Source organism: Sycon ciliatum, chromosome 1 (genome assembly GCF_964019385.1).
Source record: "Sycon ciliatum chromosome 1, ocSycCili1.1, whole genome shotgun sequence".
Classification (NCBI taxonomy): domain Eukaryota; kingdom Metazoa; phylum Porifera; class Calcarea; order Leucosolenida; family Sycettidae; genus Sycon; species Sycon ciliatum.
In genome coordinates this window covers 62,886,768-62,905,872 of record NC_088643.1, presented here as the reverse complement: position 1 = coordinate 62,905,872, position 19,105 = coordinate 62,886,768, and the positions used below count along the sequence as shown (strand labels likewise).

Sequence of the window (19,105 nt, the reverse complement as noted above, 5' to 3'; positions counted from 1 at the left end):
GCTAATACGCTGTTCCAAAGAATAGAGGTGATATAAGCGAAGAACTAGTTCAGTGGGCGTGGTACGATCGAGTCCAAACACTCTCTTCATTGCTATGTGACTAACGGTCACAATCCTATTGTACATACTCCGGCATGCACCGGCATGCACTGGTGGTAACCACCCAGGAGAATGAAAGAAGAGCTAGGAGAATGAGAAGAGAAGAAAGACGTGTGTGACCATAATCGTCGGGAACCCGCAACCTCTCGATTAGAAATCGACTGCACATACCACTGCACCATCATGTGACACACACACACACACACACACACACACACACACACACGCACACACACACACGCACACACACACATACACACACACACACACACTTGTACTTGCTCACTGCCATAACTGGTCACGTGGGTCTCCCCTTGGGAGAGGGGAAAGAGACTCGAAAGGAATCTTAGAAGGATGACTCAATTGGCTATTGAACCGCCCAACGGCCGACATACCCTGAAATCCCCAAACTATGGGTGGACTTGGAAATGACCCCACTTATGGGCTCACCACACCTCAGTAAGTGGGCGAGGACAAGGTCCAAAAAATGGATATTGAGATTATTGACGGCATCAGGGTATCCGTCCCGGGATCCAACTGCAGTTACCCCTGCCCCAGTGAAGGTACATGTACTACCTGCTACTGTAGTACTACTACTAGTGTGGGTGGCTAAATCAGAGTGGATCTGACTACATGCAGATCTACATTGTACATGTACATGTAGCTGGCACACACACTGTAGCCTGTGTAGGCTTTCTACATGTATTCCACCAGTTGGATTGGGTGGGGAAAACCTGTACTGGCCAAAGCCAAGGGCACGTGGCCACACCAAATGGCAAATCAGCAAAGCATAGCGCTAGCGGGCCACTGGCACTACTGCCCGGGCCGGTCCTGACCCGGATCGAGAGTAGACCGACCGGGGCCCGGGGAGTAAGTATCTGGCCCTATGGAGTTAAAAAAATCGAGTAGTCTCTGCATATGCATACATCAATACATGCCATACGATATACAGTGGTCCCTCTATAATCCGGCACCATTTATGCCACGAAAATCTGCTGGATTAGGGAGGGTGCTGGATTAACAAATCTGATTTACTGCTGCAATGTGCATGAAGAGGACATTTTGGCTACTGAAAATTGTGCTGGTTTATCGAGGGTGCTGGATTATAAAGTGCCGGATTAGAGAGGGACGACTGTACCAGTAACTATGGGCGCGTTCGAATTGTCTTCATCAACTGTTCTAACAAATTTTATAAAGAGATTAGTTGAAAAGAAGAAGGACAAAATGTTACGACACCATCATCCACCATCCGAGTTAGATTAGTTGAAGTGTCCCATTAGAAAGGTTTCTATCATTTTAGAGTTTTTCAGTGGAATTGTCATGGCGATGCTGACGTCCGATCAGATCGACCATCTCCACGTACTGCGTGACGTAGCTATTCCAAACTCTTCGAAACTACCTTCCCATCGGATGAGTTTCGAGGAGTTTCGAGCAGCTTCGTTTTTCTGAAGAGGCCAATAAGGCCACCTCTTCAGAAAAACGAAGCTCCTCGAAAAGTCAAAGAGTGACAATTCGAACGCGCCCTAAGTAGTGTTACTTACACACAGACGTGTCAGTTACAGAGTCAGTCTGTCTTTGATATGAAAAGTCATGCATGTGCATGATGTGGAACACAGCATGCTAGCAAGTATACACCGTCTACCATGGTCCACAGTCCACACTACTACTAGTCTATGGAGTAGATCTACTACTTAGTACAGCAGGATGGGCAGAGTGGACGGTTGTGGCATTATGCTGTGCAAGCAAGCAGCAAGGGCTTGTTTCTAGTTCCGAACGCATGCGGCATTGCAGGAAGACGGAGAAGCCGCGAGTGTGACGCTTTCTCCGCGCAGGACGGCCTAGATACTAAGTTGGTGTCAGTCGCGTCTGCTGCTACTGTGCCAGTGGCGTCCAAGTTTTCCTCTTGACCTGTCCGCCATTAGTGCACGTGTAGTTTTCTGCTGCTCGTGCAAAGAGTATCGTCGTCACCCGCTTGACCTCTGCGCGCAGTCAGGGTATTTTCGATTTTGATCGAAACGCTCAGTACTACAGTAGACTCTACGAGTAGATCTACTACACCAGTACACGGCGCCACTGGGACTGTAGCCTTGTAGGAGCTTGGAACTGTGTTGTCGGCGTAGAACGGTCGGTGTAGTTCATGCAGTAGAGCAGCAGTGGCAGTGTTTGCGCGCCCAAGATGCCTCGCGAATGGGAGTTGTCGGTGGAGGCACCAGAGATTGGTGTCACCAAAACTCTACTGGTCACCGGAGACATGATGATTGGTGAAATTATCGTCAAGCTCGCTACCGCATTCGGTAAGGACCTTTTCTTTCTTTTTTTCTTAGTCTGTCCGCTTTATCCCTAGCCACTTCAGATTGCCAACAAGAATGGTGTTTTTAGGTGGGGATGGACACAGGTCAATCCTAGATCATGCGTCGGTCGCTGTGTGTGCGTGTAGAGGGGCGGGTATTTATTATTGATGTCGAAAGTATTGTTGCGAACCTTCAGCGCCGTGGCGCGGAGGTTGAACACGATCTGCAGGGCGGTTACTGGCGTTCATGATCTTGAAATGCTGCTTGTAAGAAATTATTCAACACGTTGCCACAGTGCAGTGTTGTAGACAGATAGTCACTGGCTGTCACCGTTCTCTCTGCCAGTGTTCAACGGTTGAACCGGAGCATTCTTTCTGTTGGTGAAATCAACGGCAGCTTGGACTCAGGCTTTGGAGGTTTTGTATTATTGGCGCAAGTAACATCGTTTCTGTATTTCGCACAAAAAATCCATCACTGGTGAGAGGAGGCGCACAGCTGGACCGGTACTACTTGCGCGTGACGAGTGACGAGGGCGTGTGACATTCTGTGTTTATCCTTTCGACAAGTCACTTTGGCGAGTCGTGAAGCTCTCCTCTGCTGATCTGCTGGTTACTGCCGCTGCATGTACATGACGAGTGTACTAGTAAATGCTGCTGCTGCAGGGAAGTAACGTTAGTTGGGTTCAACGAGTAGTACTTGGTTGTCGCTTTGGTTCTTGAGTACGGGTAATGATAGTGCTCGTGGCACCCAATGCCGATCAAGGTTGATGATGGAGATTATTACTAGCACTGCGTTGGCACAGTGATCCCGGGACGGGCCGCCATCGGTGGCGATAGCGCTAGCTCCGTTGGCTTTGCGTTGTATATCATCACAGGTTTGATCGTGGCAGCGCGACTGGGTGTATCGCTTCCTCAGTTCTTGTACAGCTTCGCCTGTCGTGTTTCGGGGTATTTCAGGAAGGTGTTTTCCTCGACCGAGGCACGTAGATCTAATACTGGTATCATAATAATTATGGGGTTTCACGTGCACCTTCGCTGGCTTGTTCGCCTCGTACTGATTATTTCTATTTTTATTGGAAACAGCGCAGCACTTAGTTGTAACCTGGGCTCGACGTCATGTAGGCTGAAGAGCACTAAGCAAGTAACAGTTTGTAGGTACTACTCTGAGTAGATCTCATGACTTGGTAGTAACCCCTTCCCCACAACTAAGGCAACATGCCACTACATGGACTGCAGTCACCGTCACCAACAGGCAACGCTAACACTAGTAACAGCAGCTAACAGCCAGCGGTGTAGTGCTACTGCTAGCACTACTACTAGTACTACTACTACTACACAGGTTGTACTAGTAGCAGTCATGAGTCAAGCCCCAGAGGCCAGAGTTACCTGCCAGGACCACAACTATCATGACTATTGCTGGCATGACAGCCATGGCTACACCCTACTCCCTAATGTTATGACTTATGACGATGTTTACATTATGTACTACACATTGGCCGTGTTCGATTTCACATGGTTCTGGACTCGGGTTTTATATTTCTCGAATGACTTTAATGAACGGGTTGTGGCCATGTAAAAGAACGACTGGAATTCACCACGCATGGCTTATTTTGCCATACCACATTGAAATCGTAAAGGGGGATCACATGGGATCCCGTACGAGTACATCCTCATGATATAACCTAACACTGGTTAAAAACCAGTATTGCCGGGACCGGGGCTCTGCCAACCGCGGAAGGTTGTAGTAAGGTCACTGTTTCCGAACACAGTGTCCTCCACCTTGTTTCATGCTGTCAATCTAACAATTGGGTACATCCTCGCGTGTGCACGCATCAGGCGCGTGCCCCGTATGGGTTCCTGGGTGCCCGGAACACCCCCCCCCCCCCTTTTCGCTCAAAATGCAGGATTTTGCTTTATTTTTGAAAATGTTCCGGGGGGCCGACCCCCCCCCCCCCTTTGAAGGGCACCGGCGCACGGGCCTGCGCATGGTGTGTACGTCGAGTGCATAAATTCTGGCGGAAGAAGTACAAATTCCACTTTTTTCTGAATCGACGGAATGGGATTCCGTCGATCCAGCGACGGAATTTGTGTAATCGAATGGTGCATGCACCGTAGCGAATTCTATATAATTGTAGAATGGGCGGAATTGTTTTTAAGCGAACGTGCCCATTTGTGTAAACTGGACTTTGCTCTACTCAAACTACATCTGTGAAAATTGAATTAGCAAAAATGTGTTAGTGCCTACTCCGGAAACTGGGGCGAAGAATCGAAAGACGAACTGGGCAGTTTCTCATCCTGATGCCCGTTTCATACGCGGCAGTGATCACGGTGTTTGTATTGTGCTGTGTGGTTGTTCGTTCTGTGGATAGTGCACACGTGCTTGTAGTACGGGAGCGCGTGTACATACCAGGGATGTCGGAAGGTCATCGACGTTGGTGCGGCCGCATGAATAGGTGGTGGTCCGGGGTCCCCCCTCCGGGAAAAGTTTAGGGAAATTGGGCCCAAATAGCCCATATTTCATTGCTTCAAATGTCGCAAGATGAAATTATTGGTGCGGCTTTGGCCGGACCTGCCGCACCGGTTCCGACGCCCCTGCATACACATGAGAAAGAGGGAGGGAGCGTGTGTGTGTGTGTGTGTGTGGTGGGGGTGGGCTGTGCGCGTGCGTGCGTGCATCTGTGTATGATGTACATGCTAGGGTGTTGGGTGGACTGGGAGACGGTGTCAAGATGGCAAACAGGACTGCCGCAGCGCTGAGTGTGTCCGCTTTGCCCCTGTGATCTTCACATCACCTGACCATGCCAGTACTAGCCAGATTTTCAGGGTGTGTGTTGATGACTGTGTGTGACTTGATCACTTACTAGCATGTGATGAAACTTACTAGTAGCTGTCAAGGCAGTTCAGACGCGTAGTTTTTTTGGGGTTGGTCCTCACACCACACTGTGCCAAGCATGGTGCATGATGATGAGCGAGGCGTGCATGGAGGAGGTTATGTTATAATAGAACGCTGGTATTGGTGGCCTCTGGGCGGACAGCGAAACGCTTACTTTCTAATTGCCTTATGGCCCGGAGTGAGGCACGGGAATAGGCCTAGACTTTGATAACAATGCAATTGCACTATATTATTGCTATTACAATGATATCCTTATTCATTGGGCACTGGTTGCCGAATGGAGTCTCAGGCTGGACATGCAATGTTTGTCAAGTACAACGTTACAGTGCAATCATTGTAGGAGCTTGCGCAGCATGATGCACCGGTCTTGGGTAGCACTGAAACAGTATCCAGTTGCCATACTTCCGTTAGCGCTACTGCATGCAAGCGCGTGCGCCGGTGCCCTTCAAGGGGGGGGGGGTTCCGGTGGGCCTTCCCCGGGAATGTTTTCAAAAAATGAAGCAAAATCCTGCATTTTGAGCGAAAAAGGGGGGTTCCGGGCACCCATGAACTCATACGGGGCACGTGCCTGGCATGTACCGTATTGGGTGTCGTCCCTGAATTCCGCTTAAGTTGCGAGCAGCGGCCGATAGGTTTACACTGAAGTACAAAAAGGTTTACTCGGAGTAGGGTAAGCGTTCTGTGTACCTCACCAGGTGCAAACAATAGCCTCTTGTAATTGTATGGACAAAGCAAGGGCTCGGCCGCAGCTAACGCCCCTTTCGATGCCATTCTAGCAAAATGCTAGTGCATGCATAGTCCATTCCTCGCGTAGTTGTGCATACATATCTACTTAAGACTCACCATTGTGATTGGGTGCTTGGGCAGCGATTGTAGACTCTTTGTAGTGTGCACATGTGCTTATGATGTCAGCTGCATGCATACTAAATCGGGATTGTGTCGATCACAACACCAAGACTTGAAGTACATGGCTACTGGCCTGGTTTCTTCTCTGGCGAAAAATTCCGATGATTGTGCTTGCTAATTTCTCCCTAGCCATGCAACCTGCTGTTGTCCCGGGCTTTCTTGACGTGCACAGGACCTCAAGACTGGTCGGACCATGGCCTGTGGTGGCCGGAGCGTAGTGTGTGGCTGCGCCGGCCGCGGATAACACTGCAGGCGTACGGCATTGAGTCGGACAGCAAGGTTCAGTTCACTGCGCAGAACAAGCCGCTGTGCGTCAAGCTGCCGGATAGAACGGTTGTACGCATGAAGGTCAATCTAGCGTCCGAGTGTTTCCATGCAGTCGAGCAGGTAGGTTACTAGTGTAATATTTTTGAACAGACGACACTGTATACTGTAGTGTGCATGTTGGTCAGACCTGCAGTTCTTATCGTGTTGTCACCGCGCTGTCATCCTGGTCCCTTTACAGAGGGACGAATTGTGATATGGTCTGGGTGACTGGCAGACTGGTGAAAGACTGCAGAGTGGTTTTAGGATAGCCTCGGGATATTTACGATGTGGTATGGGTGTTTGGCATACTGTGCATGCAGGCTTTGTTGCACTGAACAGACATCCACGTACAGACATTCACTTACAACCAACCTGGCAGTTATGTTATTCACGAGGTTGACTGTGCATGCCTTAGCTATTATCCTCTGCTGGGTTTTTCTGAGGGCAGTCTTCTTTTCCGTGCACCGACCATGTCCTTGCAGGTGTGCAAAAGCATAGGAATCCGGCGCTTCGAGGAGTTATCGTTCATGCGCTGCGCCAATCCCGGCGGCCCCCCGAACATTGCACTGCAATACTACAGCTCTAAGAAGACGGCAGTGCACAGCCATTTAGAGCCGGGCAGAGACCACACGAGCGATGGCTGCATCCAGGGCGCCGAGTATGTTGTATCCGGTGGCAGTGCTGGTCTAATAGTGCGCTCCGATAGCGTTCCCGACCACACGTTCATGGACCAGATGGTGTCGACCACGCACGATCGTGCGTTCTTGAATGGCCTGTAAGTCAAGGGATAACATGATGACCTTTGTTTGTTATTACAGGGTGCGACAGAGCTCTCGGCCATTGAAGAAAATGTTGAGTCACCTCCACCATTACACTGCGCCCCTTAGTCCTCCTAGACCCTCCTCCATATCGTCTACGGAAGTGTCCTCGCAATGGTGATGGGTGTGTGCAGGAGGGTCTAGTCGGCTAAAGAGAGCAGTGTAATGGTGGAGGTGACTCAACACCTTCGTTTGTTGTCAGAAATTGCGGTCGAGTTTGCTGCATGTAGGTATTCAGTTGGCTATACAGTCAAACCTCCCTTAACCGAACACATCTGTTTTCCACAAAAAAATACCCGGATAGGCGAGGGAACCGGACAATCGAACACACATACTGTATGTATGCATGACATATGCTGTAAATCGGTGACCAACGATTTTCTTCCGGATGGCGAGGGATCCGGATAAAAGAGGACCGGATAAACGAGGTCTGACTGTACCGGTGTATGTAGTGCATACTAGCAGATACTAGTGGTGTGCATTGTGTAGATCTGTGCATTGTGTAGATCTGAGCATTGTGTAGATCTGTGCATTGTGTAGATCTGTGCATTGTGTAGATCTGTGCATTGTGTAGATCTGTGCATTGTGTAGATCTGTGCATTGTGTAGATCTGAGCATTGTGTAGATCTGTGCATTGTGTAGATCTGTGCATTGTGTAGATCTGTGCATTGTGTAGATCTGTGCATTGTGTAGATCTGTGCATTGTGTAGATCTGTGCATTGTGTAGATCTGTGCATTGTGTAGATCTGTGCATTGTGTAGATCTGTGCATTGTGTAGATCTGTGCATTGTGTAGATCTGAGCTAGTTATCTGAGAATGATGCATGATGTGCAAATGTGTGTGTTTTTTTGTGTGTGTGTTTTCATTTGTTTGTTTTTTGTGGCGTGTGTGCTGTTGCAGATGGTTTGACTCTTCAAAGTCCCTCTACTCCCAGGTAAGCCACTGACAGAGAAATTGGAAATGGACACTAGCCCAAACTACACGTACCTGTAGTTCTTGTACCGGCATAAGCAGTCCTTCTAATGCAGCACCTCTAGGGCAAGTTTGACAGGGACTATCTACCATTGTCATCATTCTCCAATACTATGTTTTAGGAACTTAGGCCACCTGCCTATTGTTCTTTTCTCTTCCAAACTTCTTTCTGAAAGGTTTCATCATTCTTGTGAAATGTAAAGGTAGTCGATGATTCTGCATGTGTACAGCATTTGCAACCCATAGAAAGAGGATTGCTGTCACGATTTGATTTTTGTGTTTTTCAGGGTGTGAAGGAGGGGGATTTCATTCAGCTCAAGTTCAAGTACTTCACCTTCCTCGACCTTGACCCGCAGGTTAGTGAATGTCGCTGAGCATGCACCGTGTGTAATGGCCGTACTGTATGTCACTCTCCACAGGATGCTCTAATGCGCTTTCTTACAGATGTATGATAGTTACTTCCTCCGTTAAGCAAAACTTCGTTGCGTTTTTACAGTTCAGTCCAAATCATTCTATGGCTACGAACACGCTTTGCAAAGCGGAAAACAAGGCAGCATATGAAAGATATTTATTTACAGATGTCACACAGCTCGTTTCAAAGCAGTCCAGCTTCACTCTTCGTCTGAATTTGATGACGACTCACTCCCTGATGACATCGAGTCTGCATCCTCGCTGACTGTCGCCGCCAGCGCTGCCAGGTTTTGTTCCGCAGCCTTTTCAAGTTTCCAAGACACGATTATTTTGATCGTGGAGATCTCCAAGGTCTTCGCTCGAACTGTGCCCTTGACGACCTCCACGGTGGTGCTGCTAGTTGTGGCCACTCTCCGGACCGCCATGGAAGGAGGCATACAGACCCAAACAAACGCTCGCCATTTTCGCTGCGGTGTGTCGTGCCAGCACGTTTCCACACCCTGCAGAAGCTCCTTTCTGGTTTCCTTCGCCACGAGTGACACGTCTGTCTACAGGCTGTGGAAGAACGCCAAGTCGTCGACGTTGAGATCAGGATTTTGCGCCGACTGAACGACAACCTGAATGTCGAACGCTTCTGATTTCCCCTGCGCTGCAAACACAAGTGCATTGATTTTGGCTGTGTGCGGATGCGCACCATCGACTCGTGCTAGTACCATGAGTACAGCAGTGCCTGAGCGCTGGCCGGCTCCTGGACACTTCTTCGAGCCACGCGGTCTTTCAAACTGTTTCTCATTTTCGCACTTTGGCGTCATGCGCGCGCGCCTCGGGTTGTGTTCTGGTGACATCCTGTCGAGAAACGGTTCTGCTTCGCCGATTTTTTCAAAGGACTCCACGCTTCTCGGAGGTTCAAAAGCCTGTCAGAACAATGGACGACAACTCAGCTACTCTATGTAGGGGATAGATCACTGACATGTATGTCTAATGCCGACAGAAATACCATGACAAGAACACTAAAAATGCAACGAAGTTTTGCTTAACGGAGGAAGTATAATGATTGTGTTAATGGGTTGTCGTGAAAAGGCAAGCCCCTCAACTCGGACTCGTTCCAAGAAATGCTGTATGGCTCGGTGGTAGTATAGCAGGGGGAGAAGTATTTATATAAATCTATCTTTCCCTGTCAAACACCCAGGTCGATCGGCTACGAATTGGTCACCTGTTCGAACAGGCCCATTGGTCTGTTGTGCTGGAAGATGTCGACTGTACGGAAGAAGAAGCTATCTCATTTGCAGCACTCCAGGTAAGTTGGGCTTGGCAATCAACATACACACATTGGGCTGGCAGAGGACTTGAAAATAACAAATCTGTGCCACCACCTACGTATGTTCTGTAAGGTGCATTGAACACCAGCAAGCCACCCCATGCTACGCCCTCTTGGGTTGTGGATGGGGCAGTTTGAACAAGACATGATTGTAATTATGTCTAGCTTCTACGTGGAACGCACGCTTCCTGCCGAACTTGACACTTGGCTGACTTGTACTAGTAGGAGCAACCAATCATCATCAATACCGCTGAAGTCGCTACTTCTAAGTTCGTATGCCTAGCTTGTTTGGCATTTTGCCCGGAAAGGAGGCTGTTGAAACAAGTAGTAAGTTTATACCTAGCTTGTTTGGCTCTGGCTGAATTTATTTGGTTTGATGTGGTGTCCTAACACTTGTGTGTTCAGCTGCAAACCATTTTAGCCAGGAAACGTCCTGACCTAGGCCAGCAGGCACAGCCAGCAGAAGACTCCTCTGATCTGGAGGCAGCACTCAATGATCTCCAGGTGTCACTGGGGACGCAGTCAGCTGCGGCAGCGGTAAGGCTTTGGGAGGTCGTGGCTGTAACTGTTATACAATCATGTAACAACGATATAATTATTGTTCTTTCATTCGGCGAATAGTTGTAAGTGCATTCCGCAGTGTGCTGCCTCCTGCTGCTGCTGCTCGTGAGTGCATGCATGAGCAAGCATCTTTTGTAAGAGGATGTGTACACGCAGAGGGGGAACAATATGGGCAGCAGGACTGGGGTGGGGATACCGAGCATGGGGGGGGGGGGGCTACATGGCGTACTTGGGGACAAACACTACTGGCATCATCAACACAGCCATCGGCACGAGATGGAGAGCTGGTGGGAAACTATACCGAACTGTCAGCAGGGTTGAGAATGCAGCTATGGGTCCTGAAAAATGTCAACTCCCAACCGAACATCAGGCTGAACATCACCAACCAGAACGTTGCGGGAAACTTTCTGACCATCAACGGAAAGGGACAAACATGCAGATACATACAAAAGGATAGGTGAATGACCCATCAACAGCTACAGCTGCATCCAGCGGGTCAGGCTGAAGGCTGATCTCCCTTAGAAGCCGTATCTTGTGTGACTTGAAATCACGGTTTGATGGTATATGTATTCCTCCAGAACGCTCTGGTGCTCTCGTTTGGAAATAGAAAAGTGTTCCGTCTCACATTGCGTGTTCCTCTCTGTTTTGTGATTTGCTGTTCATTGTTGTCAGGCACCATCAGTTATGGTGGCACGAAAGGTCGATGGCCATCTGAAAATTGCAAAGTAAGCCAAAACCGTGTGTTATTGCCTCTCCCCCCCCCCCCCATCTGCACACATGCCCCTCTGCATACATATACGCACAGGTACATGTATGTGTGTGTGTGTGTGTTCCCAAGGTTTCCAGTGAACCAGGGAATGTTTTCCCTGTTGCCAGAATTCTGTGTTGGCATAAATGTGTCCAGTATAAGTCCTTCTTTTTGGTCTGAAATTTCTTTCATTTTGCCACTTCGGAATCTTGTACTTTTGAAGTTTTGTTGAGTATAATGATGTGTGTGTGTGTGTGTGCGTGTCTTGCTATACTGCCGTAGAGGATCGAGGTTACTGGGCAAACAGAAAGTTGGGTACTTTGTATTCCAAGGTAAGCCCACCACTGTCGGCTTAGCAAACCCAGGAACATCTTGCTGCAGCACCTAACATAACGTCAATAGGAATGTGAAGTGAAATGATTCAAATGAACTACTTGTACAAGAGACCGTCTCAAGTCTACTTCTTATGTAATGTTGTGAGTACATATGCAGCAAAAGCAACACCTGTCTCTGGCTTGCATAAGTGTGTATGCATCTAATTATATATGTATCCGCATGTGTGTGTGCACTTGTGTGTGTGCGTGCGTGCGTGTGTGTGTGTGCATGCGCACCGATGACCCGTTGCAGAATGTTCACTTCTACAGTACAGCAATCCCAGTATGGGTGGTGGCCAGATTGGACGGTACAATTTCCGTGGTAAGAAGAGGCAAGCGGGGTATTTGGCAGGCAAATACTGATGTGTGCGCGTGCATGTTACAATGGCATAATTATGTACTTGTACACACATGCAGACTGCAGGACTAAAGGTTGTATCAATACAGATCTCTCCAACGTTTCCATGGCCATGACTGACGGCTGGTTTCTCGAAACTGAACTTGGATTTGATCAAACTGTCAGGGACGATTCGTCATAACAGCAATACCAGTATAGACGTGATGATGTTGCTATCAGTGAAGTATCAACAACTAAAAGGGTTGTTACTGTCGTGAGTTGTCGTGAATTTGCCAGCGTATAATTATTGCCTTACTTCAGAAATGCAAAATAGTCGTGTACTTCCGGGACTGCCCCTGGTTCGAGTGCTCACGGCTGTCTCAGTGTCTGCGCGTAACCACTTTACAATAATGGCGTTGATTATTGCGGCTCACGCGGAAAATTCTTAACACTCACCGTATTTTGAAATTCAACTACTATAGTATGTTTTAGACAGACTGTCTCCGAAACTCATGCAAAAGGGGCAACTACGATAAGAAAACCCGAAATTTATTGAGTGATCGATCGCGAGGAGAAAATAGTTTGAAACTAATTTGAAAGTAACGACTCATTATTGACTCTCTCTCTCTCTCTCTCTCAATCTCTCTCTCTTTTTTCTTTTTTTCTTCGACAATATTCTTACCGGAGCTAGTCAGAGCCTCCTTGAGCATCTACTTTTCGTTTGCGCGACTGTGGCACCAAGGTGCTTGCTTCCTTCGTTCTTGTTAGGAGGCGCTGGCCGGCTACTGTCTTCAAGCGAGCCAGAGCACTTGGGATGTTCTTGAACAGAGAGTCCAACGTCTTCAGAGAAGAGTGTAGACTCTCTGCTCCCCGCTCCGCCAGTAAGCCAAGACCAACACCCAAACGCTGCATGAGTGGAGCAGTATGCTCCTCGGTCAAGTGAAGTTTAGGCGTGATGTGCCCCTGCCCTCTGCCGACTACCTCTTCTCTGCACAGCTGAAGAAAACGAAGAATTTCATCTTCAAATCGTTGCGATTCGTGCTCGTCTACGGCTTTACAATCACGGGCTGAAAATCGACCTTCAGGAAGCATAACTATCAATCAGCTTCTGATACCGAGTGGCAACTCGAAATGTGTCAGGAACAAGTTATGGAAATCTGACCTCGACAATGGGGATGTGTGCATGTGTGATGGCAGGGACCACGGTAGGCTTCATGGCCTGGTGGACATTATTGCCAATGAAAGCTCCGCCGTGGTATACCTGGCGCTCTATCTTGTGTTGTTGCAGAACTGGCTCGACTGAAAGGAACATGGGCCGTTGAAATCTTTGCTGCCACTAACCTTCAGAATTTCACGTTGCAGTTCACCATGACGCTTGCTATGCTGCTGATGGACAGCAGCAGCAGTTTGATGAGCCTGCTGAAGACCTTGCACTTACTTGCCAACCATACCGTAGTTTCCCGGTATTATACCGGGAAACTACGGTCACTACTTGTCTTTGATGGAAAAACTACCGTGGGTATTGGCACTATTGGCACTGAACCATGAGTGTTCATAAAAAGGTTGTTTAGTGGTGTGACAAGGGCACATGCGTACCCTGCATTTCACAGAATCACACATGTAGGGGCAATCTGACAATAAAGAAGCTCAGGTTTTGGTCCCCCCAATGAGCAATGGGTTAGAAATGAATAAATAGAAAGAAAAAATTGCCAAATATTGCGGGAAAATAGGCAAAAAATAATCTAAAATGACCCCCAAAAAAGAGAAAATGACCGAAATTGGCGAAAGCAGGGAAATTAGGGAAATGAGAGAAAATTAAGCGAAACTGGGTATGTGACTAAGGGATTTGCTTTGGCTGGGTTGGCAAGTATGCTTGCAGAATACCCAGTGCATCCTGCTGACCATGTTGTTGTACATGGAGTGCTACAAACTGAAGTTGTTGTTGAACTGTCTCCAGTTGATTGGCCGAGTCGGTCAAGTCTAGCGATGCTTTGCACAGGTCTGTGTAAAGACTGCACAGAGTTGTGAATGCTTCAGCATCACTGCTCATCGCGGGGCACTTAGCAGCAAGTTGAACGTCGAGCTGCCTAAGTTAAGGTCTTTCTGAAAAGCGTCAAACAACCGGCTGAATATTCCGACCAAGTGTAGCACTGGAACAATGGCATTGCTGACCGGGACGGGGAATATCGTCGGACGAATTACGTTGTTATAATTCTTGGCCTGCGGCAGCGGAAACCCGGCAGCAACGAACTTGTCGTGATCTGCTAACGGCTACGTACCTTGGAAATGCCGACAAGGTACGCCGCCGTGCCACCGCCGTGATCTCCGCCGATCTTCAGCTAGATGTCCTCTTCCGGGATCAAGGCGTACATACCAAGTCAGGCGGTCACTTTCACTCAGAATATCCAAGAAATGCATCACGGTCGCTATCAGATCCGGAAAGAACACAGCTGCTGCCATGGACACATCGCCGTTTTTCCTGGACATGGGCAACTCAACGGCTGTGTAGCTGGGTAGCTTCTTCCCAATGAAGTCTCGCATACAGTTCTCAGACTCGAGATGGACGCCGTAGACTCCTGCTGACCCGCCGCAAACTGACTCTGAAATCCGAGTGAGCTCCGCTTCTCGTCGCTTGAGCGTTGACACTGACCCTTAGGATGACGGAACTATGCAACTGGGTGTGAGCTGATAGACCTGGGCTTCTCCTACATTCTTCACTCGTCTTTACCTCAAGTTTGTCACCCTCTGCCCTGGCTGTGACGAGACACGCAGTGAGGCTGGTTGCAACGTTGCCCTGCAACTTCGATGGCGACGCCGGCAATAGTACAGTGGCAGATGTATTGTCTCAATACATCTGCCACTGTTGACGACGCCGGGACGGATCGAATTGGAGGACACCGTGTTGACACATCGGGATTGAAGATGCAGGTCTGCACGTGCTCTCAGCTGATACGGTGGCGGGGCTCCCATTTTACTGCAGGACCACACAAAACTTGGCCTTGCCACTAGTTCTTTTCAGCTTTTTCTCACACAGAGCATATATATTATATTGTGGGTGCACGTCTGGTTTGTCCTCAGAAATATCAACATTTAGGACAGACTGGAGAGTTTCAGCATGTTTCTCTGCACTGTAATTTCTGCCGCCTATGCGACAGAGCTCTTGCAAATACTGCAAGTGCTCGTCCATGTTTCACAACCACTACAACGAAAACGAAGCAAAATTGACGATTTGTTTAGACGCACGGTTTTCGGACTCGATGCACAGATTACCATGAGATTTTTTCCGTGTCCTTTGAAGATACGTACCTATTAGAAACTCAATGGATCTAGTCTATCCGTAAACGAGAACAAGGTTGTAAACGAGAACAAGGTTGTAAACGAGAACAAGGTCGTAAACGAGAACAAGGTCGTAAACGAGAACAAGGTCGTAAACGAGAACAAGGTCGTAAACGAGAACAAGGTCGTAAACGAGAACAAGGTCGTAAACGAGAACAAGGTTGTAAACGAGAACAAGGTTGGGAAGGGCAGATGCTTTGAGTAAAATACCCACGCGACGCACAAGAGGAAAGAGAGCTCGATCGACAAGGAAAATTAAACAAAGTGGCCTGTGTTTGGCATGCACGCAAAGCTGAGGACCCACCCAAGCCAGAAATTGCTACTTCACTTTAAACCTGGGCGAACGAAGCCCATTAGGAGCAAAGCCCTTGACATACCCATCCAATTTCCTTGAACCAAAACACAAAGATCAAGACTATGATTTTTGAGCTTTACGCGACGCCATTTTAGATGGGCCAAAATCGCGCAAAAAAAAACAGCCGTGCCCTGGTACCATGGTGGTGGTAATCAATTTGTTGCAGACGTTTTCCATTTCAACTCTGTTCAACTTATGAATAACTGTGTACAAGCCAGTACTTGTGTGTTCTGCTGTGTGTGTGTTGCCTTGCCACCAGGTGCCGTTATCACACCAGATGTTGATCCTGACAAAGGCAAGTACACTATCCGTGCCGAGGTAGATGATTCCGGCAGTTCAACGGAGATACGCTTGACGGCTGAGTCCGTAAGTTTGAACGAGGCACTCATCATGTTTGGCGTGTGGATGCGTGCATGCCTGCCTGTGTGCGTACATGTATGTGTATGCATGTGTGTGTTTCTTTGCGCATGGACATGAATGTGTGCATGCAAGCGCTTGGCACTCGAATATGTGGCATGCATCAGTCAACTACTGAGTAGATCTCTTGGCATGTTGTGGTTCTCACATTCCCCCGTTCTCTCTCATGCTTTTTTCCAAGCATAAGCGTTGCTTCGTCTTAAAAGTGCCTAATCAGTTTATGCTTGAACAATGTTCATCATTTTCAGGAAGAAGAGTTTGCAATGTGGCTAGCAGCATGCAGAATGGCATCAAGAGGCAAGGCTGCCGGCTCGGCCGGTTTTGAGTCGGAGAAAGAAGCGTGTGGAGTGTTCGTCAGCATGTTGACACCGCTGAAGAAAGCTGAGGAGGTAGGTCCTGTCCTGTCCTGTCCTGCCCTGCCCTGTCCTGCTTTTTCCAACACACACTGGCCAAGGTATCAGTTCACAATGCATGACGAATTGGGAATTCCGCTAGGACGTGAAAGGTCTGAGGTGGAATTCAGGTTACACTAGGAGGTGAAGGCAGAGAATGTGACAGTGTCTTACAGCAGTTCTGCTCGTACACATGTCATATATGCCATGATGCGGCCAGGGGTGGCTGTGTAGTGTAGAATTCGTGAAGTTTGCAATGATGTAATGATTGTCATCGGTTTGTTGAGCTACGGCATGATAGCAGTGCTTCTAGTAGAAGCCGTCTACTGTTCTAACAATTCAGAAATACTCTGAAGTAAACATGTGGGTGTTGACGTTGACCAGACAGAGTGACTTTCCGCATCTGTCTGCTGCTTATTGCGCGCCGTGGTGTGGCCCGTGGCTACACGTAGAGACAGATTGGAGTGTGTATGTTGTGTGATGTATGCACGCCCAGGGAAAACGCACTCTGGCCAGCTTCTTGCCACAGGCCCTGATCAAGAAGAGAAACATCAAGCAGGTACGTCCATCTACCTCTTCTCAGAGGCTCTACTACTGTACAATGGTATAGAACTCCGGTAGTACACTTGAGACTAGCTGGTCCTCAATTGCACCATTCCTGCACTACCAAGAACTGCTCAAGCTACTCACTCACAGAAAAAATAATGATGCTCAACATGTGCCTTTTGTTAGTTGTTGACGAAATTATGGATTTCATTTGCCCGGAATACCATTTTGCTCCAGCTGGCTTCATCTATCCTTGATGCACACGCCAGTGTAGCTGGCCAAGCACTGCTGGAGTCCAAGCTCAATTACGTGCGCGCTTGGGAGGCTCTCCAAGACTTTGGTGTCAGCTATTTCCTTGTCAACTTCACTATTCCGGGACGGTCGAAGGAGGTAAGAAAGGCAACCGTAAACGCTTTGCACATTTTCCTTTCATGCACTGTTCTCCAGCGAAAGGGCTGAGGGTTGTAACTATCAGGCTTGCGTGCGTATTGGCCCCATACGCATAACATGTGTAACGTTAGTAACATCTGCAGAGATCATACGTAGTCTTGTTTTGGCCGATACTGTGTTATTGTCCGTGTAGCTAGTAACTACTCTCTGTATGCTCTCTTTCTTTTCCTCCGCTTGAAGGAACTGCTCGGCGTGGCGTACAACCGGCTGATCCGCCTGGACGCCAACACGCACGCACACCTGCAGACGTGGCGCTACTCGACCATGCGCTCTTGGAACATCAACTGGGAGATCAAGGAGCTGAAGATCGAGCACGAGGACGGGCCCATAGCGTTCACGTGCCGCAGCGCCGACCTGAAAATCCTGCACGAGTTCATCGGCGGGTACATTTTCATGAGCATGAGAAAGGACGTGCACGAAACGGTCAACTCTGAGATGTTCTATAAGCTGACCGGCGGCTGGGAAGGCTAGAACTGCACGGCTGCTGCCACTGCACTTGTTAGTAAGGTACACACGGAGAGAGAGAATCCTGTTAGGAGAGCAGTGCATGCCGCGAATGTCTCTCGCCGGCCCCCAGTGCAAGCCAAACGTTTTGAGTATCGGAGAAAAAAACTGTACACCCTTCGCACTCCTCCTGTTCGCCACCACTGGATCAGGAGTGTGTGAACAGGACTAGGGACATGTCTTATTCTTCTTCTACACGTAGTGACTGTTCTACTAGGGTTTTTGTCCTGTTTATATCTGTTCATATCCGTTATGTGTATGTTTCTATGGCTGGCTCAATTGGCCCTGCACTATCCAATGCCGCAAGTACTTGTAACTAATTACTACTAGGTGTTCATTGGTGCTTTCTCATGTACCGTGGCAGCCGCTCCATGTACAAGTACATGTATTTCCAAGTTTGGTTCTCCCAGAGGATAGCCCTATATATATATAGGTCATTGCTGTACTTCAAAAAAAAAAGTAGCTACTCCATCAGTGCATGCACGGTGTCCTAACTAGAATACGTCGACCGAGCTCGGACGGAGGAGTTTGGAGTGGTTATTTTCAGTCATGCCTGGTATTGTTTAGCGGCAATGATGTTTCACAAAGTTATTTTTCAACAATGCTAGAACTGAAGAGGGTGACGGCAGTGTGTGGAGGCTACACGCTATGAACAGATGTGAGTGCTCTACACAACGCACAAGGGCCGGCTAAGGTCTGCAGTACAAGGTCATGGACATTGTGCCCTGCCCTGCGCATAGACGAGTTATTGAGCTATACTGCTGGATACAGTCCTGGCTTAGTGTGCATGCATTGATAAGCCAGCAGCATACTCGGACTGGGTTGCTTGTTTCAAAACTAACTCTGCAGCTGCTGAGTGCTGTATGGATATCTCCATGCAGTGTGGCAAGCCAACAATGCATGAAACATGAGGGCTGCTAGGAAGTGCATTGATGGTATAATATAATAGGTACACTCATTGTTGTGAATAACAAAAAAAGGTGTGCACGTTTCGCCATTTCTGTCAAAGTTTTCTACTTCGAACTAGTGTTAACATTTTCCTCTACACCATTGAGCCCTCTGTTCACCTCAC

The 19,105-nt window shown here is 48.3% G+C and overlaps 1 protein-coding gene across 1 annotated transcript; it reads left to right on the top strand.

Moving 5' to 3' along the window:
- The first annotated feature begins 1,797 nt into the window (after positions 1 to 1,797).
- On the top strand, positions 1,798 to 18,690 carry LOC135804792 (unc-112-related protein-like). Its single transcript, XM_065318749.1, has 15 exons — positions 1,798 to 2,393; positions 6,361 to 6,575; positions 6,977 to 7,269; positions 8,213 to 8,246; positions 8,572 to 8,640; positions 9,885 to 9,992; positions 10,419 to 10,550; positions 11,247 to 11,299; positions 11,605 to 11,654; positions 11,950 to 12,018; positions 15,984 to 16,090; positions 16,390 to 16,530; positions 17,030 to 17,092; positions 17,317 to 17,469; positions 17,710 to 18,690. Exons 1-15 carry the CDS (start codon positions 2,276 to 2,278, stop codon positions 17,998 to 18,000), a joined length of 1,896 nt encoding a protein of 631 aa, XP_065174821.1. The 5' UTR covers positions 1,798 to 2,275; the 3' UTR covers positions 18,001 to 18,690.
- The last annotated feature ends 415 nt before the right edge of the window (positions 18,691 to 19,105 follow it).

Excerpts from the sequence above, each read along its gene's own strand:
- LOC135804792 (XM_065318749.1), top strand. The coding sequence starts at position 2,276 with ATGCCTCGCGAATGGGAGTTGTCGGTGGAGGCACCAGAGATTGGTGTC. Across the intron at positions 7,270-8,212 it reads CGTGCGTTCTTGAATGGCCT|ATGGTTTGACTCTTCAAAGT; the intron begins GTAAGTCAAGGG and ends GTGCTGTTGCAG. Across the intron at positions 11,300-11,604 it reads GGCCATCTGAAAATTGCAAA|AGGATCGAGGTTACTGGGCA; the intron begins GTAAGCCAAAAC and ends ATACTGCCGTAG.